The 26,974-nt window shown below is 34.9% G+C and overlaps 2 protein-coding genes across 2 annotated transcripts; one reads left to right on the forward strand and one right to left on the reverse strand.

Moving 5' to 3' along the window:
• Window positions 1-2,323: 2,323 nt before the first annotated feature.
• Window positions 2,324-11,766, forward strand: LOC149425681 (odorant receptor 10-like). Its single transcript, XM_089646019.1, has 8 exons — window positions 2,324-2,328; window positions 5,666-5,781; window positions 6,073-6,261; window positions 6,947-7,130; window positions 7,287-7,432; window positions 7,517-7,614; window positions 7,671-7,826; window positions 11,677-11,766. The coding sequence occupies exons 1-8, from the start codon at window positions 2,324-2,326 to the stop codon at window positions 11,764-11,766; spliced, it is 984 nt and encodes a 327-aa protein (XP_089502145.1).
• Window positions 11,767-14,865: 3,099 nt separating this feature from the next.
• On the reverse strand, window positions 14,866-20,116 carry LOC149425682 (uncharacterized). The gene is made up of 3 exons (XM_089644393.1): window positions 20,103-20,116; window positions 17,188-17,376; window positions 14,866-16,745 (listed from the first exon to the last, which is right to left on the reverse strand). The coding sequence occupies exons 2-3, from the start codon at window positions 17,362-17,364 to the stop codon at window positions 15,360-15,362; spliced, it is 1,563 nt and encodes a 520-aa protein (XP_089500519.1). The 5' UTR covers window positions 17,365-17,376; window positions 20,103-20,116; the 3' UTR covers window positions 14,866-15,359.
• Window positions 20,117-26,974: the final 6,858 nt, after the last annotated feature.

Below are 26,974 nucleotides of genomic sequence, written 5' to 3' on the forward strand. Positions count from 1 at the left end.
TTATAAAATGAATTCAAAAGCCTAATTATGAAGAATCCATTAAATAATTTCAATCTATGCTTGATCTCCTAGTAGGTACATCGGTAATTCCCTCCTCAATCTAAACTCACCCTCCCAACCCACTGCCACCAGATGTACCGAAAAAACACTAATAGCCGTTGTAATGAAATGTTTTTAATTACTTTATTATTTATGTCTTGATATTAAATAAGGCAAGGGTGGGTCTTCTAAGATTACAGTCCGTTCGTTCACTGAACGCAGAGCCAGAGAACATTATAATTAGACAATAAAATTACCATGCAAGGCATTCTGCTTGGTATGATAATAGACACTTCATAAATCAGAACTTTAAAAAAATTATGCTGTAATTGCTGTATGCTTTAATGCAAATCTATATAAATAAACAAAAACGTAAATGTTCGTTTGTTCAAAATGTTTAATCACCGAAAATTTTTCACCGATTACTCTGAAAATTTGACACGACGCGACGTTGCATTCGAATACGCGTGTGTTTGTTATATGCCTATTTTATGTAAATGTTACCTGTAAGAGGTGAAAACAGTTTACCTCTTTTAGTTTTTTTTAAACAGCGTTCTCTGTTGGACAAACATTATTTTTTTAAAACCGCCATCTGTTTGACGTAAAAGGAAGACGTGCTATTTGTTACCGTCTGTACAGTGCACAGCTAGTCTAAAATAAAAGTTCTCAAGTTCTTGATACCAACCTGATATTATTTCTGTCAAATATGTTTGGTTCCAACTTATTGTAAATGTACGTATTGTTAAAATAAAGTATTTGTAAACCAGCCTATTTCGACTCAGGCTAGTGAGACAGGCACAATAAAAAAAATGTGTAAATCTGACAATTCTAAAAAAATATTTAAAAATATAACACAATTTCTTATTGTTATTCTTCTTACTGATTTTTTTTCGGAATTTGGAAAAGTGAAACAATTGTTATATATTATAACTACAACGTAAAACTCTCCGTCTTTTGTATTATTTTTAGCTAGCTTCTCATTATTTAATTTCGAGCCCGCAAGCTTTCCTGAAAACCGACTCTAGCCATGAAAATGGAGGCAGATGCTCCAATTTAAGCCACCGCCTTGTGTTTTTTAACAAGCCACAACGAGCGCCATTAGTCACGTGTTTTTTTCGCCCTAAACGCCTCGACTTTGGCTTAAAATGTTCCTCGGCAGATTTATTGCTTAATTACCCCACTGTCCCCTTTGAATTGGGACTTGGGTCCAAGACTCCGGCAATATCCCTCTTTCCTCTCTCCTTAAGGGGGGAGGGCGCGGACTGAATTTTAATGCTAAACAAAATCGCGGGATGTTATCACTTGCCTAGGCTCTTAATTGATTTTATTACTGTCCTTAATGTATTATTACTGGAGAACGCTACACACTCCTTTAGAATAAATCAATTAGTTCTGTAGAAGTTCAACAATACGGTTATTAGAGGAAACTGAAAACCACCGAAAATCGGTTTGGAATAAATGGTGATGTCAATCCTTTTGACACCGACCTTTCGTTTGAATCTTCAAAAAATCAGTCTAATGTTTTGTAAATGGCAACTAGTTCACTTCACTACAATGCAATATTGGCTAATCGTTACAATTTGTAAAAGAAATCAGCTTTGACACAAAAATACGCTCAGATATTCTGTTACTTAAATATAACTTTTGTAAGAAAATAATCTTCATCCAAACAATACTATAATAAATATTATTTTACATCAACCTTCTGCCGGCATTTTCCCAAAGCTTTTTCAAATGTGTTACCGGCGTGAGGTTCATGTTTGTTCCGATAGATGGCATACAACACAAATTTGTAGAAAGTTTAAAACAGATAACTAATTGGATTTTAAAAATGAATTTATTGAATAATACCCACGTTCTAGACATTAACTCCTAACTAGACATTAGTTAGTATCTGCGCCTTTAAAAAATCATTTTGAAAACATTGTTATCATTTCAATCATACTTTCTCAGATTGTTGGAAATAGCAGTTTTTTTAGTGACATTTATTTATAAAATCATAAATATACAGTATAGATACATGGGAGAATATCTGCATAGAAATAATAATAATAATTGGACGGTTTTTTATAGAGCCGTTTATGTGAAAAAATCACCCTAAGAATGTAATTATAAAGTGGAAATCAAATAGGTACCTATTTGAGTCTATTGATTACAAGTACAGATAATTTGATATTGCGTGTATTGGTATGTATCTACATATTTTACATACTTAAACTTAGATACATCTTCTGTGTAAAAGTTTTTGTCCACATAAAATGAACTTTCAAAACATGAGTAAGAAATGACGTAAGTATCCAGGCCTAGCCTTATTATATTCTATGCATTCCCTTTCTTAATATTTAATTCATCGATTGTCCTAATGAAATATGAACCAATTTAAAAGTAACAGAATAAATACTTGGGTTACATTATTTGTCGGGCTATCAATCAACCTATCGAGCTAATCAAAGTAAGGAATAAATTATGAAAGAATAGAAGGGGGCGTTTCTTTTATTTACTTGTCAAACAGTTGTTCCCCTTGCGACATATTGGCAGGGCTGGATTAAACAAATTCCTAAGATGCATAGTTTCCATTCTCTACAACGAACTACACTTCTGATACAGTAGTAATCTTTATCAGTAGAAAGAAAATTACAACTTCGATTGAATTTATCATAAGTAAAACGAAAACACAATCATCTCGAAGCATGTGGCAAACAACGTAGTGTTAAACAACCTCCGATAGTAGAAGACAGCAGAAGAACGGGAAGATCCCTGGCAGTACAAAAAACTGTGGTTTTCACCATTTAATATAAAACGTCTGTGATATACTTTTGGGAGGCGGGTATGGGTACCGTTGCCCCGGGAACCATTCATTAGACAACCAATCATGGGGTTCATGGGGGGAGGATTATCTATCTCTTAATGGCGAATGCGTCTGCCCACCTACTATGTAACGGGCCGGATTTGGAGAAACTAAATGAGGGAGATCTTTTTTACGAGTGGCGGGTCGTAATTTTTGGGTGTACTAGGAGCTGAAATTGAAAAAATGACCTTATTGACGTTTATGTAGCAAAAACTAATTTTTTTAAAATTTTGTTATTTGTATGAGGATTTTCGGTGCAGCGCACTGCCAAACTAAAACTGGCTGATAGTCTTCATACAAAGAAGCGAAGTTTCGAAAGGGGGGGATAAATCGTTTTGTACTAAACAACGTCAAAAATATAACATTTTTCGAACTTGGCACTTTGTCACGCTCGGAAGTGACGACCTTTTCTATTTCCTCTCCTCTCCTCTTCCTTCCTCTTCCTCATATCCCTATCCTTCATTTCCCTGAAAAGGAAACCTCCTCCTCCACACATCATCCTTCAAGATGAAATAGGACCTGAGGGAAATTATTTTCCTCGGGGTCTCCTGTGTCGAGCTATTGTAAGAAAATATATATTTTTATATATACATATAAGCAATACAACGCATTACCTACTAACCTAAAACTTCCAGCAATTAACGAAAAACTTTGGCAAAATCTTTTTCCTGATCAGTTTTATTAATGAGTTCACACAATCCTTCTTTGGAACTCGAAAAGAACTTCTGTGTTTATTTTTTTATGTAGTTATGAAATATTTTCCATTTAACTGTGTTTAGTCTGTCTTTAAAATCTATGTACACTGTTCATAGAACTCCCTTTTAAATTCGTTTTCTTGTATAAAAATAAGTTTCTTTTATTTTATTAATTTTGTATTTCTCAAAATGAGTTTTCTTAAAGGTAATCAAACAAAATCTTCAAAACACTAGACGTCATGTCAATAAGACAACTTTACGCCAAAACTGCTCTCCTACATCTCACCCATAATAATCTTCATATTACAAATCAATCAAAAGCTATAATAAAAACCAGGTCATCAACAAATAAAACACTGAACATTCCGATAACACACACCACACACGGACAAAGACACTTTCAATACTACGCAACCAAACTTTTTAACAGTTTGCCCATTACTTTGAAACAGTTAATGACTACAAATACATCTACAAACTTTCTCAAAAAACATATCGTAGCTTGGATAAAAGATTAAGATATTCACTTTATTCAAAAGATTAAAATTCCAAACCAAACATAACCAAAATATAATAAGTAAAATTAAATATTTTACACGTTCTTCAAGAATTATCCAAAAATACATATAAATGTGTGTTTTCATGTTTAAATATATGTATGTGAAAAAAAAAAAACTTTCTACTACAACACATAAATACCTGTCACACTTAATCACAAACACGTTAACACCTCAGCACAGGTTCTCCTAGCGAGGTGTTCACGTAATATACAATATCACCCACACACAGTTTTACCTTTATCAACCTATGTTCTTTATTTTTTTATGTTTTTTTTTCTGTACTTTTTTCTCTGTACTACAATATAAACCACTGTAATCATTTGTAAAATGTGTATTCAAGAATAGACATGAATAAAATAAAATAAAAATAAAATCAAGATTTGTCCGGAAATCAAACTTCAACGTAGGTGCCTAAATAGTTAGGTACCTAAATTTAATTTAATTTAAATTAAGGTTGCACCAAACTTAAAAAGAAAAATGTAGGTAACACTGGATCGTTTTTCACGCCGGCCCTGATTCGAATAACTTTCCAACCTTGAAATAAGAATATAAGTAGCCCTCGCCATTCTTATTTTTCCGTTTTTCGCGCCGGCCCTGAATCAAAGAACTTTCTAGCTGTGAAATAAGAACGTAAAATATTAGTGGCTCTCGCCATTATTATTTTTCCAATTTTTATTTTTCTTCTACTTAGAAATAATGTCTGAGAATAACATTGCCTCTGGAGACGCCAGTGAATTTGTGGCATTTAATAAAATGGTTATGAGTTTCTGGGGTTTGTAAGACTTGTACCAAAAAATAACCACGCTATATCACAAAGTGTATTTTGGCATCCTTCACAAATGCTTACCACAGACAGCGTTCTATCGTCACTTGTCTCCAGTCTTTAATCCTTCGGTTCCCGACCTGCTCCAATCTTCTGTATACCACGAAGTCTATCGACCTCTTCCTAGGCCTGCCTCTGGATCGCTTTCGCTATACATCTAGTCATCATGTTATACCAAAACATCATACTACAGACATTTTACAGTCACAGATGTTAGAATAATAATTTTTTTTTCTAATTTAGGCATGTGGCCTGGTAAAGAGGACATCGGGCAGAAAATAGGGTTGTCTATCTTCTACTGTTGCTACAGATGGGTGGTGTTCGCGAGCATGTCAGCTTTTTTCTTCGGGCAACTGTATGACATCTACTCCAACATCGATGACGTCGTTGCAGTTTCTGAGAAGTCATTAGTCATTACATTTCTTGCACGTATCATTCTCATTCCGTATCGCTGTCAACAACTGTCTTGTCGAAGACTCCCTATTCTGATTCCATTATTCTGAGTTTCTTTTTTGTGCTACCACTTTTATGTTTCCACATAACCAACTTTTTAAGAATCTGCTATCAATAATATATAAATTAATAATAGTACTACCAATTTCAAACATTTAGATCGATCAATCGTTTGAAAATAATGAGTTAATTATATTCAAAGTATAAACTTGTACGGTTAACCACAACGCAGTTTTTAATTTTCTAGTTCCACTCTCATGTTCACCACAGGATCCCTGATGTGCAAGCTGATGAGCATGATGCTGCAGAGGAACAAGTTCCACCGTCTTATAGATTTCCTGAGGTGTGACGATTTCAAAGCGAGTACCAAGGCGCACGATGAGATAATAAACAAAAGAATCAAGAACTGCGGAAGAACATCCAAAAGCTTTTGTTTCATATCGGTTTTTACATTAGTCAGTAAGTAAGATCCTGATCCTTTTATGAACGTATGACCAAATTAAATACGTAGGTTAAATCATTCTAAAAATCCTGATCACTTACTCTGAAGCTTGCAACTAATCATCAGACCTCACTGGCCAAGTGGGTCTTGTGTCTGTTCGGGTTTCTGCAATCTTTTTTAGTACCAGTGCATAATATTTTTTTATATTGCAGGTTATCTTCTCTTCCCTTTGTTCGACATGTCCAGGAGGCTGCCAAGCCCCTTTAAAATTCCTTTCCTAAATCTGAAATCATCTCCAATGTTTGAAATTGCATACGCCTTTGAAGTATGGTCGCTCAGTGGCTTGGCTCTTATGAACTCTTCTATGGACACCCTCATCGCGGCCTTCATGTCACAAGCCAGTAAGCAATACTTTTTATTTCCTTTTCAGTAACAATAAATTATATTATTTTTATTTCAAGATTAACTAATGTTTAAGAGACAAGGTTTTTTATCCATAGCACAATGGATAACGTATTATTTTTAAGCAGTATTTATTATCCTGAAACACTAACATAAATTCAAAAAAATCTTCCGAGAAAAAATACATGCCGCCGACGGGAGTTGAACCCGCAACCTTCTGACTGCCGGTCAGGTGCTCTACCAATTGCGCTACGTCGACTTTTTCAAAACCGCTAAATTATTCAATATGTACTGGTATTTTTCATTCAACATTTATTCCTTATTAGATTTTTCACTAGAAAACATTCAACTATATTTTTTGTCGGCGGCACGTATTTTTTCTGGGAAGATTATTTCAATTTATATATGTTTTTCAGGCTAATAATTATTGTTAAAAAATAATATATTATTTTTATTCAATAATAAATCAATTAAACAACCAAAACTACTGATTTCTTTAATACTGTTACTGGGGCAGGTCGGGAATGTGGTTTGCAAACCAAGGCTGGCGCCTTCCTTTGGCGCCGCGAAGCACGAAGTATTCCCTTGCGTTGAGCTAGGGGTGTAGGTACTTCTGCAGTATTATAGCGGTGGTTACAGTGACCCGTAAAACATTTAACCGTCCATTGACATCCATTATTTCAGTTGCCCAATTGGACTGTTTAATTGATTCACTTAAATATGTCATCGAAATCGACCCCGAAGACGTTGGCGAAGAAAACGATGGCAACCATGAAAACACATATAATGACATTCATTTTATCGAACGCAGCGCCAAAGCTACCGAAAACATCAATAAAGCTATTGCATACCATCGGATTATTTTAAGGTCAGTTGGAGCTGTAAAATTTAAATATTATTTTAACGCAGGCCCACTGCTCATTTGGCATTTACAAACACATGTCGTAAAGAAAAACCTTACCAAAAGAGTCCTTAGCAAAAAATGTTAAAATATTAATATTGTCTCAATATTTTCACATTTCAGATACGTCAATGATGTGCAAAATTATTTTAATATATCCATTTGTGTCCAGTACTTCGTGAGCGGAGTAGTCATTTGTTGCAGTGGCATTCTTATTGTGGTAGGTAACCATGAAAAACAAAATGCAACAAATATTATTTGCTCTAAGAGTAGGTACCCTTTTTGCAGATTTAAATACAATATTTTATTTCAGGTAACTCCAGGTGACCAGCCATTCAAACTAATTGCCACAGCTTCATACCTCATCACGATGATGTCAGAAATTTTCATGCTATGTTGGTTTGGTAATGAAATAATGGCAAAGGTATGCTACAATACAAGAAATCGTTGTGTATTCCGTGAATGTATTTCCGTTCTCCCATTCTGACGACTTTTTACTCCTTTCAGTCGGAATATTTGATTCAGGCAATATACAATACACCGTGGATGGATTGTTCCGAAAGTTACAAGAAGAATATGAGAATATTCATGATTCGAACCCAAGTTCCGCTCATCGTCACAGCAGGCAAAATGTTCAAGCTTAACTTGAATAGTTTTACATCTGTAAGTAAATTTTCTTATGAATTTCTAAAAATGGGTCTATGTTTGTAAACTTTAGGTTTGGTTTGTAGAATTCCATAATAATAATATGTTGAGCAAGTTCATATATCAGGAAATTTAATAATTATTTCGCGTATATTCGATGACATATTCTAAAATATACAGTCAATATTACATATTCAATAGATTGTTTTTTATTGTGTTTATGCCGTGGGTATATTTCTTTAATCACATCCCTAGATATCGGTGGCATTTTCTACCATGCATTCTTTAACTGGACTCCGGATTCTTTAGGGATCTTGCATGTTCGTACGCGGGTATTTTGGGAAGGGGTGAAGGGGGGGCAGGGAGGGAGGCAGTTGATTGAAAACATGATTTTTAAAAAATTGTGCCAGATACAGACGTGACGCGTTGTATCGGTCAGGGCTGGACTTCGGCCCAGGCCGAGAGGCCGCTGCTTGGGGTTCCAACCTTGGGATAGGGGTATAGGGATAGGGGCCCCGACCAGAGACCGATTTTTATTTATTTTTTTAACGTTAACGCACAGGAGGCCCTGGAAATAAGTTCCTTTTTTTCCTTTTCCCCTGGAGACGGGAGATGTTCAAATGTCCTCCGTAAACGGCTGCCTCCCAAACGGTTTGCCCTTAGACCTAGAAAAAACTTGTTGTTTGTGAATGCAATAATTTATTCATTTCCTCTCCCTTCACTCACACCTCAAACCTACCCCAATTAAGGTTACTTCAGCAGGTCTTGCACGCAGGACCGGCCATGGGCCAAACGGTGATTGGCGCTAGTAAAACCTCAAGGGCGCTGTATTAGGTGTTAGGTATTATCCGCGCCTTGGAAGCGTATCGAAATCATTTACGAAATTTGGATTTAAAAAATGGTAAAGTTGCCAAATTACGCTGCAAGCATAATACGCATTTAATTATAATTATTTATTTCAATTTAATTACTACTGGAACCAACAATTTAAATCGGGGAAGATAGAAATTCATGCATAAAATAGGTTATTTAAAGAATTTAAGCGTATTTTCTAACTTTCAAAATTAACTCAAACACGATAGAGAAAAAATGAAACTAATACCTCTTTACCATCTCCCCGTAATAAATAGTTGTTTCTTGTAGTATGTTACCGTGGCATTAAATTGCAACAAATGATTTTAAGGATGGGTTTATATCTAGAAATAAAAAAATATTTTTTATTTACTAAAATGTATTGCAATAAAAAGACATAATAAAAAAATAAATTAAATAGCTACTAGAAATTAATATCCTACTGTTAAATCTGTCTGGTAAAAGGCTTGCATAGGTAAAATGATAAGGTGTGATAAGAGTTGGTTCTTGATGCGATGTAGTAGGTTCCGGTTCTTCACAGCAATTGTCCCAGTTTATATTTTATCCAAAAAATAATGCTGTAGTCCATTACAAAATAGTCTCGTACTGCTCGTCTCCAAAAAGGTCCCTCTTAACCAATCAGGATAGGCAGATGTCATCCGATTCAATCAATCCAATAGACAATGCTCCATATGCAAAAGCTGATGCTCACAAAATTCTTCACAAGATTCTTCCTCCCTCAGGTTTGGCAACTGTCCAAGTCAAAATTCCAGGGCTCTCAATTTGACCAATAGCAAAATGACAATGTGTAGATACTTAAAGATCCCACACACCAAGACCATAGATGCGATGTAAGTAAAGTGATGCACACAGCTTGTTACAAATCTTATATGTAACAAGTAGGTAATTAAATTGAAGCCGAGTGGTATTTTTTTTAATTTTACATAGCGTATTTTACGTGTAGCGGAATTCGACGAGTTTGCCCTCATCAAAACTTTATTAAAAAAACTAAATTAGAAATAACATTGAGACATCTGGCCGAAACTGGGACCTTAATTTTTAAGTCTCCGCTATTTTTTTTAATTTCAGTACATTTTTAATTTTTTTTATGTGAAACCGCACAAAAGAGCCCCAACTGCTCCCAACCGTCTGGATCTAGTGAGACTATAGAATCCCCAATTGGGGTATGTTGTGAGGCTGATGGTAGTGAAGAGAGAAAGAGATGGATAGGAGGAAGGTGGAGAAGTACCTGGCTATTCAGATCTGGTCACCAAACACGGCCAAATCGTTTCAAGCAACTTTTCAATTCTGAATGGTGGTTTTACACCAGGGTGATACTAAGAGTATCTTCCACTCTGGAAATACTAATACTAATCCTAAATCATTCTTGTACATGATTCCGATTGTGTTAATTATTTGTTATGTTAATTTAATATTTTGTCCCATTTCGAAAATAATATTATGTCATTCGCATTTTTTTAATATATCTTGTTTGTGTTCCCAAAGACAGGCATCGCTTTGATAGAGGTCAATAAACCTGAACATTATGTCATCTGGCCACTACAGACATTTTTTAATATATCTTGTTTGTGTTTCCAAAGACAGGCATCGCTTTGGTAGAGGTCACTAACTTGAACAACTTTGTTGAAAGCGTGTTCACACTTGTCGATTATACCCCATTCACACAGGGCGATTTTAGTTGATCAAGTCTGTATTGAATGACACTCGAAAGCTAATCGACAAGTGTAAACAGCAAGTGTAAACAGAGTTGATCTAGTTTTTAGCTGAGCGACAAAAGTTGAAAGCCCGTCTACTTTTGTTGTTCAAGTATAAACCATCGTTCGATTTTCCTGCCGAATCGAAACGTGTGAACATATGTTTCAAGTCGCTTGCGATTTTTAGTTGCCTGCGGTCGAAAGTAGACGAAAGACTTCCCTATTGAGTGGTTTATTTATGCTTACCTAGTACCTACCATCACCGCATTCAGATTTATGGATCTTTACCAAAGACATCACTGTCTTTGGGATCAGAAGCAAGGAGTTTACAAAAATAAGAATGCACGTGACACTGCAATTAATAATATTATTTTTGAAATGTTACTGTAACTTAGTAGTAATTATTAAATAACACGTCTCCGAATGTTTCACAAAATAATATTTTTATAACCATCATAACAAATTTTAGGGCATCAACTATTGCGACGGACCCTTCTTTTATAAATAATGATATCGTATTTTTTGGAATTCTGTGCATATAAGCCAGACTTGAAAAAGAATCCCCCGTTGCCAGGTATCTTAGCGTAATTTGTAACTTAGTTTTTGCAGGGACAGCCGCATGCATAACTGTGTCCTGTTTTTGGATATTTTCTTTAATCTTAGACAACAGTAGGTACATCAAATTATTCTTCTGAAATTTGCTAATGATTTCGATAGCCTTCGGTATCTTCTAACTCCATCTCTCTCAATAAAATGTTAGAAGCACCCAATTCGTTTCTCCTTATAATCCGTTTTCTGACGTTTGTTGCGCTTTTTCACATTCTAAAGTTCGTTCCGTAAGAGGTCCGAAATCATAGGGATACACGCAGCGATAACTTCACTTGACGCCATCTTGATGTGAAACGTCTGAACGATATATTGTTCAATAAATGTCGTTCAACTAAAATCGCTATGTCTTAAAGGGGCATTAGCTTTCAAGTGTCATTTAACGGAGAGTTGATCAACTAAAATCACCACGTTAGAACGAAGCATTTGAGACGGCGATAGGTCAAGGAACGTATTTGTTGCACCTGCGTCTCCCGCGGTCCTGTACCCATACTTTGTCTCGGGTCAAATGCCGTGCTAAAGACTGAAATTTCAAACAAGACAAGTTGTCGCTATTTTAGGGTAATTGTCCGTGAATCTGCACCATGTGTGACTGCTAGTTAGACAATAGTATTATCCGTATTATGTAGTTTGGTATGTGTAATAATAATCGGTGGATAATGATGTGTCAATTTAATGAGTGAATATATTTTCAGATTCTGAACACGTCGTACTCGTATTTCGCCTTATTACGCCATATATACACAAACGATGGTAAGAATGACGCTGTAGAAACCGTGAATTAATCTATTACGTTCCTTTATGGCATGTTATTAGTTATGTTAATCACATTTGCGTCCTTTGCATCTATATTGCCGATAATAATTAGTATAATTCTTGTATTCCTCTAAAATCTTAATACGTATAAATTGTTGAAATAACACTTCGTTGCAACATAATTAGATACCTATAGCAAAAAAATTAACTATTTACAAAAAAAATATCGCAAATTAATGTTAAATTTTATTAACATACGCGATATTTCCCGTGTTGAGTTCTCTCCATATTGTTGTATCAGGAATCAATTGACAGTATTAATCAAGTACGAATTGAAATGCATGTTTTTCCATCTCCCCGAGTTGTTTTAACTATTTTGACGGCCTCCGTGGTCGAGAAATGCGGAAGTCGCGGGTTCAAATCCCGACTTGAGCAAGTAAATTTTATTCGATTAATTTGTGTTATTTCACGATTAAATCATTTAATTTTAGTGTCGCCCTGGTGAAAGACAACCATTCAGTATTGAAACGTTGCTTGGAATGGCTTTAGCCGTATTTGGTGATCGGATCTGAATAGCCAGGTACCAAACCAGGTATAAAATACCACAATTTGGGATGCCATAGTCTTACTGGCTCCAGACGTTTGGAAGCGGTTAGGACTCTTATGCGAAATTCGCATTTAAAAAAAAAAGTTGGAAAGCAGTGTTATTTCAATAATTAGCGCATATTAAAATTGAAGGGAAATACGAGAATTTTACCACAATATATGACACAATATTCCAAAAATAAATGTCTACATGCACATCAGATATAAAAACACCAGCCCGATTTTATTTAGGAAAATCGAATAATTGTAGGTAGATAATGATGTAGGTTGGCACATCTTAACTTAACTATTTTAAAAAGTTATTTTCTGATACATCAAAATCTCTCGAACAGATTTTTCAGATCGTCACGTCTTGCATGAAAGTTGGAAATTTGTATATAGCTGTCAAAAATAAGACAACATTCCATTTTGTTTTTTTCAATAATAATTTGACTTGTTACTAAAGTTAAAGTTAGATTGAATTATCTGGCGATGAAATTGATAAATTGTGTAGTGTACCTTTGACTTTTTGGCGTATGTAAGAGCGGGAGCACACAGAGAGCGGTCAGTTCCGAGTTCCGAGTTCGGCGTTCATTAGAATGTACTGATACTATAACAACAACGCACACAGCGGGCAGTCAGACCGCGGCGGTCAGCGGCGGTCAAAACGGAACGTCGCGTTCTAAGAGTTCTTTTCCCGCCGAGCCAGATAACGCCAGAACGCCGCGATGTCTGAGGTTACAAACACGGAAAAGTTAATTGAATTGGTTAGGGAAATGAGTTTATTATACGATTTAAGTTATGTAAATTATAAAAATATAGAATAGTTGTTTATCTTTAAGTAAATCCTGAAAAATACTAGTAAATTCGCCTTGTTCTTCTCGCGTTATGTTGATTGGGTGCACCCAATACTTCCTTTTCTTTTTAGAAGCTGCTAAGCTCCACAGGAGCAATAATTCTTCATCGGATGATGAACTTTCTAGTGACATGTTGCATATATTATGAAAGACCCAAACGAAACTAGAACGCGAGAATTTGAACGCCGCTTGTGTGCTTTGGAACTCTTGAGCGGTCAACGGTCAGTAGAACGCAGAACTTTGACCGCTCTCTGTGTGCTCCCGCTCTAAGTATGTACCTTCGACGAGACTCGGGAATAAGAATGTCGAGCAATGTATGTACTTCCGACTACGATTGCGAGCAGCGATTGGAGAATCCATATCCTGAAATTGTGTAGTGTACATGAAATTGCGTAGTGTACTTGAATTATGTAGTAAACCTTAAATTTCCAAAGAGTTGTCAATAAAACAATTTAATTATTAAAGTTTTTTATTTTATTTCCAAATTCACACCGATGATTCACCTTTCACAGTGGTTACGAAAACTATAAAGTAAACGAAAAAGGAATCATGAAATAAAAAGCCAACCGACTATATCAAATTACAGTGAGTTATCCCTACCATTACCAACCTACATTATTTATAAATTACATTATAATTTTACCAACCAGATTTCTAAATTATCATAATCTAGAAGCCAGACTATACAATGATGCTTCTTTGTTACGTACATCAATAACATTGTAATTATTTTCAAATAATACCCATTTACATGTACATGGTGTCCGGGGGTAAAGTGCACTAACTTCGTGGGGTGAATCTAGATGATGGTGGTAGTAAAAAGATAAATAACTTTTTTCGAAATTCCGTTGTTTTTTTTTTCGAGAATTTTTTTTTTATAAGAATATCATTTTCTTCATACAAACAATTCAGCTTTTGTGCCTGAAAACTACCTTAAAACTAAAAATAAATAAATTTCGAAAAAAGTTATTTATTTTCTTTACTTGTACTATCACGTAGAATCACCTCCCGAAGTTTGTACACTTTACCCAAGGACTCCCTGTATACGTTATGATTATTATGGAGAGTATGATAATGCAATGTAAAATAGTAATTTTGGAGTATTGGACAAATTTTATCATTCGTCATAGTTCAAATTACTGTTACAAAAATATGATCACACATTACATGGAAGCGGTTTGCATAGAGATATGATGTGTTACATGAACCCTGTGTACCCTTGACCTTGGATATATTATTATAACAAGATAATAACTTAAGACGAGACAATACCCTAAAATAAAGCCAGAATCTAACGACGCGACGCGACGTAGCGCTATGGTGAAGCAGCCGTGTACTGAAGTTGCCTTATCGAATCTCTAAAATAATGTGGGAATCTTCACGACATGAGTGATGAAGTAGTCTAGAAAGTATAGATAGTCTGAAGTAGGCCTAGAAAACCGATCTTTCCGTGGGGTTAGTTTTATTATTTCTGATCCTGAGGTCCTGTTTTTGTTAATTTTAACTGCATGTTCTTCAACTTTATTTACTTGTTTTAAAAGTTGCCTTCTTTCAGTGCTAAAAATAATCTTCAAACAATACCTACTATTTATTTAAGCACCTTTTCGACAGCAATCTATTGAACCTAATTACTAATAATAATAATAAATTATAGTTTAACGATCAATATTATTTATAAATCCGCTTTCTTCATTTAAAATATAAGCAGAAGAAGAAAATACTAAGAAATCTAAACGAAACAAGAAACAGAAGAAGACACAAAAATAAAAAGATAACGATCACAACTAGGAATCGAACCGATATCTTTTTATTTTCTGTGACTTTTTCTGTTTCATGTTTCAGTTAGATATATGATCTTTTTACTACCTTAAAAAAATGTTGGTTAAAATGTAAGCCTTAACCTCTAAAAATATATCTAATCATTGGCTTCTAGTCCAAAATTGTATGTTAAATTTAACATTAATACTTTTGTGTAAAGATACTATACTGTTCCTGTGATGTATTTATTATTTATTCAAAATTTACATTCATTGTGTGATAATTCACAATATGTACGAGAGTAAATTTATAATATTTCATTTGAACATGACGTGCCCTATAAAACGATGACAACAAAATGTTGCAATACTCGTATGCATTACTAATGGACTGATGAGTGATTGTTAGTATTATGGACCACGTCAATCATGTCTGCTGATGTAAGGGTCGTCCACTGCCGCTTGGAAAGACGGATGGTCATAGCGGTGGAAATCACTGTCCATTCTGGTGATATCGTGGTATAGGGTCTGGTGAGGACTCTTAGCACTATCGTCGTTTGTGCTTGATGGATACTGGTGACTGTTCAAACTGTTGTCTCTTCCCCTGCTTTCGTCTTCATTTGCCTTCCTCGTCTGTTCCTGCTGTCTCTTCAAATTCTCTGATTTGTCTTTGCTTCCCGTGCTTGAAGTGACCAAATCTCTCGGTCCCTCATTTTCGGCTTTCTTCAGTGGGCTGTAAGGATACCTGCTGTAGGAATAAGAGCTGCCTGCTCCACCCCCTCCCCTGTAGTCATTGTACCTGTTATCTTTGTAATATCTGTCATCGTCGTACCTGCTGTAAGGGTTTGCGGAATATCTGTATACATTTGGAGGAGTCCTCACAACATCGGGTAGATTGGCGTAGTAAATAATTCTTCTAGGTTTTTCGTATGTATTGCTGCTTTCGTACCCATCGTACCTGTCGTATCTGTCATACGGTTCTCTGTACCCTCCTCTGTTGTTGTAGTCATTGTAGTCATATCTCCGGCCATTTTTGTAGTCGTACCTGTCGTAGTAAGGATCTCGTCGTGAATTGGAAGTATAAGGTTCATCGTAATACCCGTAGTCGTCATAAGGCGTCTGGCGTCTGTTGTAGTCGTCTGGGTAGTAATAACTTCTTCTAGAATATGTGGAATAATCTAAACTTCTCGCTCGACCATCACGGCCGTCTTTATCTGGAGGATATATGTCAGTACGCAAGTCAGAACGTCCGAAGGAACCGCGTGGTAGAGATTCCCTGAGGTTTCTACTTTCCGCTGTTTGAAGGCCTTTGCCTTGAGTGACGAAATTGACTCTCGGCATTCTGTTTTGGTTGGGATCTTCTAAATTTGGAGAGGAAGAAGAAAGTTGGTCGTTTTCCAAAGGGCGAGCGAGGAATGGAAGTTTTATCCATTGATCTTTACTAGCTCCTCGAGCTCCTCTACCATTTAGTTTATCGATTAAAACTTGAGCATTTGTATCACTAATAAGACTACTGGCCACTGGAAGGTTGGTGTCATTTTGATTAATGCCAAACAAATCATCTTCTTCCCCTTTGGGAATCCATTGTTCTACTGGCGCTCGAACCAGATCAACATCTTCGCGCTGTTCAACACTTCTTACAGTTTCTTCCTTTACGGTCCCCCCACTCTTTGGGTCATTTATATCTCTTTTGACAAAGCGATTTGAAATGGTTTCTTGGTGATCTTGCGTGATATCTTCTTCCAAGAATCGTTCGTCTCTTGTAATCGGAAAGATGGGATAGTCGATGTCTCTTCTATTTCTTGGTGCCTGAAAACAAAAGTTTCGACGAAACATATTAAACAAAATCGTATTAAAAACAACAAAAATAAAATTGTAAAATGGCCAGAAATAATATATTTATTCTTGGTCGCATTGTGAGGAGCAACAAATTGAAGATTATATAAAAGTCTGACAATCCCGAGGAAATTGATGATAGACGTAAAAGAGGCGGACGTTGGCTTCTAAACTTACGTCATGGTCTGGTGCCTTCTCCTACCGAAGGGCAATCTTCACCCTGCAGACTGCAGCTCGGAACCACGTGACGAGTACAATTCTACTGAGATTTTCCTGGATGTCCCCAAGATTGCCAATATCTTACTAGAGATGGTACGAAAAGAAGACATTTGAAAGATGGTATAAAGAATTCGATGTTGGAGTTTTCTGATGAACTTATGGCCACAGTTGGTGAAAGATCTGTATCTAGATTTACCTCGAGATATCTCCCGCCCGCGCTCCCCGGACTGAAGCTATCTCTGACCCCATGCCTGGTGACCCAGAACTGGCGGACCGGGCCGAGTCCTTCGGGCAGCAGGAAGGTGGCGGAGGTCACTGCAAGAACAACGCTCAGATACGCCAAGGTCCGGCTACCGAACACGTGGGCCGGCATTGTGATTAATTACTGAAATCAAAAATAAAATATTTAAAAAAAAAAAAAAAAAAAATTTTTAGGATACCATATATTTTTCCGGTTTACGAATACCGAATTACAGGACAAAACCATAACTCCCCATACTACCATATTTTGTAAAGCGTGAAATGTTGGTTGGACAATGATGGCGGGCTTATTTTGTATAATGTTGGTTGTGCAATGGATGGGGGGCTTATTTTGTATAATGTTGGTTGTGCAATGGATGGGGGGCTTATTTTGTATAATGTTGGTTGTGCAATGGATGGGGGGCTTATTTTGTATAATGTTGGTTGTGCAATGGATGGGGGGCTTATTTTGTATAATGTTGGTTGTGCAATGGATGGCGGGCTTATTTTGTATAATGTTGGTTGTGCAATGGATGGGGGGCTTATTTTGTATAATGTTGGTTGTGCAATGGATGGGGGGCTTATTTTGATTACAGTATACTTTCGTTCTTCCTCAATTCATGCCTCACAATATAATACGTTAAGGTTGGTAAAATAATTCCATTGTGAACTACTAGCCTCGCTACCTTTAAGAATAGCTAATAATAAAAATCATCGCATCATTGAAAGCATTTTAAAATTCCCACGAAGTGTGAGCTGTACATTGACAATTGTCTAATAATGGTCCGATGGGAATTGAACCTTGACCGAATGGTGATAGGCAAGTGAATATCCTCTAACCATATTCTATATAATCATCTAATTAAATAAATGATTGTAATAATTTGAACTTAAAATTGTAAGCAATAACTTAAACCATCTGTAAAATAAATCCAGTTTTTTTTTAATTACTCTAATGTAAAATCTGTGATCTCTAACATTTTATTTTATTTCATGTGTTGTTTATCCGAAAGGTGTTTAAAATGGACGATCAATTATTTTCTGTAATTTTACCTTATCGTGTTATTATTCTGCTAGTTTGCATAAAGCATTGAGTGTTACGTGACAGCTGATTCGGTGTTCGATGCCATTCTCGAACTGTGTATTTTTATTTTTAAGTTTCATAAATTATTATTATAATAAATATAATGAAAAAACTCTGAAAAAAACTTTAAAAAAGACATAGAAAACAGAAATGAATAACTTTAGACCGTCTCAGCACAGGTCACCCTAGTGAAAAATACAATTTACGATGCATATATTCACAATCATATCTTGTATTATGCTAACGAAACTAATTTTATGTGTTGGTTCATAAGTTGGTTAGTACATTCAGTATAATTTCAGTTTCTCGTGTATAAGATATTAATACAAGGTTTAATAAAATTGTGGAAATAAGTTATAAAGGTTTTTTAATCGATAAATCATATTAACATATAAAGTACTCGTATCCATTTGTCTAATTTAGACCGAAGGGCGTGAGATTAAATAATAATGCTCTTGCAATGTAACATAATGGCAGGCGTCACGGAAAATACGAAATAAAATAATAAAATCACCGTATCGCTGATCAATGACCCGAGGGCAAAAAGCCGCGAACCGGAAGTAAGCGAAACGAACGGATGTTCCTCTGTCAAATGTTCGATTCACGCAATTGCCAACAATGGCCGCCTGTTCGATATTGCACTACACAGCACATAGTACATACGGAGCTTGTTCATAAATTGACAGTTACTCTATGAGATTCACACGTTAGTCTCTTTATAATTTATATGAAATGGCGTTAAAATTACCGTGAAAATTGCGAATCGTTTACACTCAAACTTGCTGAACTCGCGAGGTCGTTAAATTATGAAATTAAATGTCATTATATTTGATATCCCTCGCTATTATTTGTTAGTTGTTGGGCGCAATCCGTGGAGTTAATGCCATGTCCCTTATGAATTTTTAATGCAGATTTCGCAACAGCGGAACCACTTTCAGAATTGAATAACAGAATAGGGCCGAGGACGCGAGAGAATGATGAATATATATGGGGAACAAGTACGGTGGTGTTTTACAAAACAATACCCATTATTAGAACATCTTTGGAACTCCACTCAAAATGCAAAACAACGCTTTGTTATTTGATAGTGTTCAAAATCAACTTGCACATTTACAATCACATAGAATATAATGTTATTCATGCATCACGTGTAATGTAGAACACTCGCAATATACATTCTACATAGACGGTCCAATAAATAAATTTATCCATAAGTACATTTATTAGAAGCCAATATTAGGGGCTGCCCACCTTGCTGAAAAAGTTGTTTATTTCCACTGGCCCGGCCCCTGATCCAAACGGCGCCTAGCGCCAGTAAAAACCTCAAGGGCGCTGTGTTATGTGTTAGCTATTATCAGCGCCTTGGCTCCTCAGTGCCTCGACTTCATACAAAATGACTGCACATCATCAAGTGGGGGATTTTAATGATTTCATTAAATGCTACTTTATTGTTGTTAATGTTTTGAAATAGTTCAAAATAAATAACTTGACACAGATAATAAAAATACAAAATAAATAGATGAATTTTTCAATATTCATTCAGATAACATTGAAAAGGTTTAACGGAAGTTTCTAAGGTTTATAAATTATAAATTGCATATTCCTATACAAAACATAAATTACAATTACCTCTTGAATAAAATGTCTCTATTGAAACTTTCAGAAAGAAGAATAAGCACAGATTTAATACTGTTACAAAGAATTTGTACATTTTAAAATTGACTGTCCCGAATTACTTCAATGTATCAATATCCACGTTCCCAAAAAATCATGCCAACATTTCTTACCTTTTTACTTCAATAACACCAGGACACTAGCTTACCAAAATTCTCCGATTCCGAGACTTCACAATCTCGGAAACAAATATTCTTATCTGGGTGATATATTTCATTTGAAAACTAATCAGTATAAGGACGGGTTGTTTCGGAGAATATGAACAATTCATCAAATTTCAACGTTCATTTTCGGGTTCTGTGAAAGTCTTATTCAAGTTCTGTTATTATATCATTGTAGGCTAGTTGCTTGACGAAACTGAAATAAAAACAGAACTTGAAAAAATCTTTCACAGAACTTGAAAATGAACGTTGAAATTTGATGAATTGTTCAAATTCTCCGAAACAACCCGTCCTAAATGTTGTATACTCTATCACTTTTATTCTCCTAGACACAAATAGACCTATGTACCCATATAACTTCTCCGCTTCTACTCTTTTGTTTTGTTGAATCTTTTAAACTCAATTATATGCGTGAGGATTCATTTTTGCCATTATGTTTGCATTCTTCTTTATTGTATTAATCTTTAAGTGTTTACTCTGATACAAAATGCTAGTAATTTTTTTTAAGAAAAGCCCACTAGGACGTGTAATACATAATTTGTAGTTAAAAAAACCTTTTAAATTGTACCTAAGTAAAGAATGTTATTTTTAGTAGCAACGTTATGTTTATAGAAATTATCTGGGAAAACTCACAAAGCAATTAATATTAACTTACAAGACAACACACGAAATAAAAAAGTGTTTTTTATTATATTTAATACATAACTAACCTTTAAGAATCTTTTGAATTTATTTATATATGTGTATATATATGTATTCTGCCCTTTTTAAAAACTCTAAAAACATACATTTCTGATTTTGTGAACTATGTAAAGCAAAAGCCAAGTACTTAATTATGTTTATTTGAAAGAGCGAATATTTTATGAAATGTTACTAAGATGTAAATTAATACATGTTTTCATCTTTTTATGTGGGAACTAATTATTTTGACTTGAAACCAGGCGTACCTATTTTTTTCTATCATTAGAAAACTTTCTATGTTTAAACATAGCTGATAACTTCTGATAGCAAGAGAGCTCGTTAAGTAGGACTAATAAAATGCTACTTAGGGACGGTATCTCAGTTGCTTTAAGTTCGGCTTGAAAAATTTTTATGTTCATCGAGTTGCTGTCGGATAGGTTTCCTGACAACCCAATCTGACTCAACATTCCTCATAACAGTCATTGGGTTTGTTCTCAGAGTGTCAGTGGGTTTGTTTTTATACAAACCTGCAGTTTTTAAAGTTGATGAAATTTTGCACACTTGACCGTTGAAATAAGAGGAAGGTCACTGTCTACACGAGATTTCGAAATACCAATTCCACCCCCTTTTCCCACCCCTTAAAGCAGAAAAAAATCCAGGTAATGCTTGGTGCTTCAGATAGTACCTTGATAAAGGTTTATTTTGTGACAATCAGGCCTAACATATCTTTTTTGCAATCGGATTACCTAACCATGCATTGCAGCTAGCACGCAAAATCAGAACAGATAAAGGAACCGGTTAGTGGTTGCAGGACTGACCCTAAGAAAAACGGCGCCTGGTGGGAATTAAATTTTGGCTCTCATTGTCAAAATAAGTTAAATTAAGTTACGAAAATGGGAAATAAGGAGAGTTCTATATAGTTTCTTTGCGGAAGTTTTCACGTGTTTGCGTGTATTCTGGCGCCTAAAGATATCTCATTTAACAATGTTATTTTCTCACTCTTAGAAATGTGTCGTTCAAACAAAAGATAGGAAGGCAGGAACCTACTGCAATATACATGGATTGGTGCGCTCAGCGGTTCATCGCCTACTGCATGTTTTAATAATTCGTGTTTTTTGTTAGTTATTATCAGGACCTTGACACTTAACGCCTCGGCACCTCGTGCCCGGAGCGGACTGCTCCAATTGCGCCGGTCTTGAGTGACAGAGGTCTCAAATGCATCGGTCAGCTATTCGGCGTAGTGTAATGGAAGTAGGAGTTTGTCAAATGTTTTTCTTTGTTTAAAAATAATTATTAACCTAATAATTACATAAAAGGATAACTGTTAAACCCGTGCCCAAATTTCCTACTCTGCCACTACCGCTGCATTATTAATCAGCATAAATTAATTAAAAGGGCCAGTGGCGTACTGGGGATTAGCCCCGAAATTCACTTTGCAATCATCAGGTAGGTACTATGCGTATCCAAATTTACATTTATTAGAAAATAAAATAGGTATATACCGACCAAAATATTATCTATGAAGACACCAAATTATAGTATGAAAATGTCAATAGGAGGAGGAGAGACATGACTAATTTTTCAATTTTCTTGTGTTAATTTTTCTGTCGTAAACATATTTTGGTATTTAAAAAAAAACGATGTTATAAAATAGACAAAACTTTTTGCTTTTGAGTAACGTAAAAGTTGGATTAAAAAGCACTCTATTCCATTAAGGATGCCGTGCACTCGATATTCCATTGACGATATTATTATTATTGACATTGCCTAATGATTTATTATAGTTAGTTGAACGCTACCTTGACTATCCTAAATTTCAACGAACAATGTCGAATGTGCAAATTAGTTTCCATTAGAGTTGTGTGAAGTTTGGTTTCTTTTTTGGTTTACTTGATTAAAGTTTTTTAAAGTAAAAACAGAGCATTGTTTTGATATTTTCCCTATTTATTTAATTGGATAAATTAATCAATTGTGGAAATGTAACAATTTGAAAAAGCTCCGATGAAAAGTTTTCAATTTGCACGTCCGACATTGTTCGTTGGGACCACGGAGGAAGTAAGATTTCCTTCCTCCATGGTTGGCACATTGGATATTTCATATAATTTTTTGGAAAACATAAATGCAGTACGTACATTTATAAAGGTTTGTATATGTAATTGCCAAGTAGTATTTTATATAAATTAATATTTTTTCCATGAAATCAACATTTACTTCCCAATAAGCGTGAACTTCAAACATTTAAATTGGCATGTAAAAGTTATCCTTCTAAACTTTTTATGTAATTTTATAGCTCTATCGACAATATCAGCCAACGAAAAGTTAAAAGAACCTTGCGAATAAATAAATAAATTATTAGCTGCATTAATGATAAACTAATGTTTATGAGACAAGGTTTTATGCATAGCATAAAGGATAACAAATAATTATAAGCAACAATTAGTCGCCCGAAATATCAATACAAATTGAAAATATCTCCCGAGTAAGTCTTCCCGTTGGCGGCATTTATTTGAGTAAGTCTTCCCGTTGGCGGCATTTATTTTTACTCGGAAGACATTTTCAATTTGTATTGATATTTCGGGCGACTAATTGTTGCTTATAATTAATTGTCATTAGCTGCATGATTCTCTATGTAGAAAACACTCACAAATATATCAAAATAATATAAAGTTTGTATAAAATAAGTACTCACCTAGGTCCACATAAGCTACACAACAGTTATAACATACAAGCACGAGAAAGCCAATGTTAAAAAATCTACCTGCTAAGTTCGTGGGTCGGTCAATTCAGTAGGTAGGTCCCGTTTAGGTAATGTTTGCGCCGAAGTTGATCACTTTAAATAAAAACAGAGTATTTCGGACATGTGTTTCATATTTCACATTTCAAAACTGACTGATGAGGAGTTCAGAGATTCTCCTATAGCAAATGAAAAACTGTATGAAATGGGAACAAATCAATTTTAGCGGAAACTATAACAATGTGTCTATTTTGTGCAGGTACTATGCTGAAATCAGGGCTGGTCAACTGGTGAATGTATAGTGTATTGCGGAAAATATGTCCAAACAATTGTTGTGATTGAATATAAAAACATGTTTCCGGTAGGTATTTTTAGGCTCCACAAGATTTTTAAATTCCAAATTCTTGTGGAAAAAGCTATCCGGAGATTTATTTCGCGTAGATTTTTTTAATACTTTTGAATTTTTGTTAGTCTAATATTTTATACTCGTACGAATAAATGGTGAAAATGGGGGTTTTCAGTATTTTGACTTTATTTTTGTATTAGGTACGTATATTAGATATATGGCATGTAGCCAGTATATGTATAACTGAAAAAAAAACTGATAACTGAAAATATTGAAACGATCTAAAATCGATGATTTTGTATTGGGTTACATCGATGCATTGTAAAAACATAATGTTGCGTTTTGTCGTTTTATTTTATTGACTTTTTTCGTTGGCTTTCAAAGGGGGACCCAAACTCAAGCCTCTTCACGGTTTAAGACAGCCCTATTGGTAGGTATCTAGATAACCGCAAACTTAACCATTAAATGCATATTATGGTAGCCTAGAGGCGGGAGTTTTCGTAAACCAGTATATTTCGTACATAAATAAGTTTTTGGTCTAATGCACAAAGGTACCTGTAGAAGGATATATCTGGTTGCGAAAAAATCCGTTCAGGGCTCTCGGCGGTCATCATAGCCGCTAATTTCGACAGTTTTGTACTGACGTGAGTAGTTTATTTATGGTATTGACTTTCGGGCAAGTGACAGTGTAGAATTTTGCTCGACATTTAAACTTTGTTTTGAGTGTGAAATCAAACTGTGACCGAACTGGAAAAAATACAAGTATGAACATAATCGACCCATGAAAATTTGTCAATTTTCTAATTAAAATAGAAATAAATTCAATTTTGTTTCTTTAACCCCTCAATACACAATACTGCTTCTTGGTTTTTTTGTGTTCACACCCAAAATTAATATTTTTTTAAAGTTGTAAAACATTTTCTATTCCATTCCTTTATTTATTCCATGCAGATTTGTTTTAATATCTATCTTCATGTCACCTGTTCCTGTACTTCATTTTACTTTAACTTCACTTTATTTTTGTAATATTTATATTTTTTGTAATACCTGCATCAACTGAAAGCGCCCCTGGGGTGATATCTCGCAAAAGCGGCGCTATACAAATTGTCCAATAAATAAATAAACAGTCAACAAGGTTTCAACACTTTTTGCGTTGCCTGTTGCCGGTTGCCGACCCCTGCGTTGTTTGAACGGATGACAGATTTCAACTGTATCAGATTGAAAATCCCATAATGTGCGGTGGGTAGGTACCGTCGCTTTAACAATAATCTACACAGAGCAGGATTTTATCGCATTAGTTTTATTGTAAAAACATACAAATATCAATCGGTTTTTATTTTTTTGTATTTCGTACACATTAAAAAACTTAATATGTTGGTAGGTAGGTACATATGTTATAGTGTGATTACTGATTACTTCACGTGTCGAGGTAAAAAAATTAAACTGTGGGATTCTGTCGATGTTTGTCAGCCAATTTTCTTCCATGCCGAGTTCTTACTTTATTGGCATACCGAAAATACATTATTCTTTTATATTTTCTGGTTTCGGATAGTATTTTATTCTTCCATGCCGAGTTCTTACTTTATTGGCATACCGAAAATACATGATTCAGTGATATTTTCTGGTTTCGGATAGTATTTTATTCTTCCATGCCGTGTTCTTACTTTATTGGCATACCGAAAATATATTATTCAGTGATATTTTCTGGTTTCGGATAATATTTTATTCTTCCATGCCGAGTTCTTACTTTATTGGCATACCGAAAATACATGATTCAGTGATATTTTCTGGTTTCGGATAGTATTTTATGCTTCCATGCCGAGTTCTTGCTTTATTGGCATACCGAAAATACATTATTCAGTGATATATTTTTAATGGTGCAGGTACCTCAACGACATTATTGGTATATCTTCACTTCACTGACCTGCTAATATAATACATACCTATACATAATTCAAGGCGGTGAAACAATGAATTTAGATTTCACCATTTACTGTTTCTACTCTCACTTTATATGTTCTTATATTTATCAAAACTTAAAAGTAATATACTATATATAAAATAAGATATAATAATTATAAAATTATGATGCTCATAACAAGTCTTACCCTGTGTCAAGGTGTGGTATTTGTTAGGTCTGAAATGTATTGTTTTTGCCACTTACAATCGTTATTAGGGCTCGATCTGATACTGGGTTTACCTATTTTTTTTAAATATTATTATTATATTATTTTATTATCACTGATTAATGGCGTCGTATAATCAGAATGTACCTACCTACGAGGTACACTCACAAAAAATTCAAGATTTCTTAAGATTCGTTATAAATAATGAATACGTAGGTACATATTTCAAAAACATTCCTATTTATATTGGTAACCCTGAGATTTGCGATAACAGATATAACGTTTTTAGGTTTTATATAGGAGACTACAATATTTCAAAACTTGTCTGGATTCAAAATGTTAATTTAAATCAAATGTGACTTCCATCAATATAACAAAACAATTAACAACAAACGGGTTCTCGATCTAGTAATAAAGCTATTTGAACTGTGCATTACTGCCCTGCTGTCCTCCATTTCTTTCCCAAGATTCACATCACAAAAATTACATATCGAGATAATAAGAAACCAGTGTTTGAAATATTTAGACACGTCAAGTCCCGTAAGTATCTACTGACTGTATTAAAATTAATAAATTTGTAGAACAATTCAACTGGTCACTTATTTTAAGTAAAATGTGCATGGAAGAAGCTACTAATACATTCTATGAAGCTATCGAGCGTCTCTTCCCATCGTGCTCCAAAATATCCCTTATGATAACCAGGTATAACTTCTTACTTGATAAACAATCATCAAAGGAAAACTTAAATTCCACCGTATGTTTAAACAATATTCACAACTTTTTCTAATAATCACACATTCTCGTTACTTGGAAATCGCCAAAGATATTTGAAAAAAAAGTTACACCATCCAGATAAATAATTCAGAGGATCGAAACAAACCTCTGAAATATCAGAGATAACCTAATAACATGTTTCACGGAAACCTTTCTTCAAGCG

This window comes from Hesperophylax consimilis, chromosome 2 (genome assembly GCF_061612785.1).
Source record: "Hesperophylax consimilis isolate HC1 chromosome 2, BYU_Hcon_1.0, whole genome shotgun sequence".
Taxonomy (NCBI): Eukaryota; Metazoa; Arthropoda; class Insecta; order Trichoptera; family Limnephilidae; genus Hesperophylax; species Hesperophylax consimilis.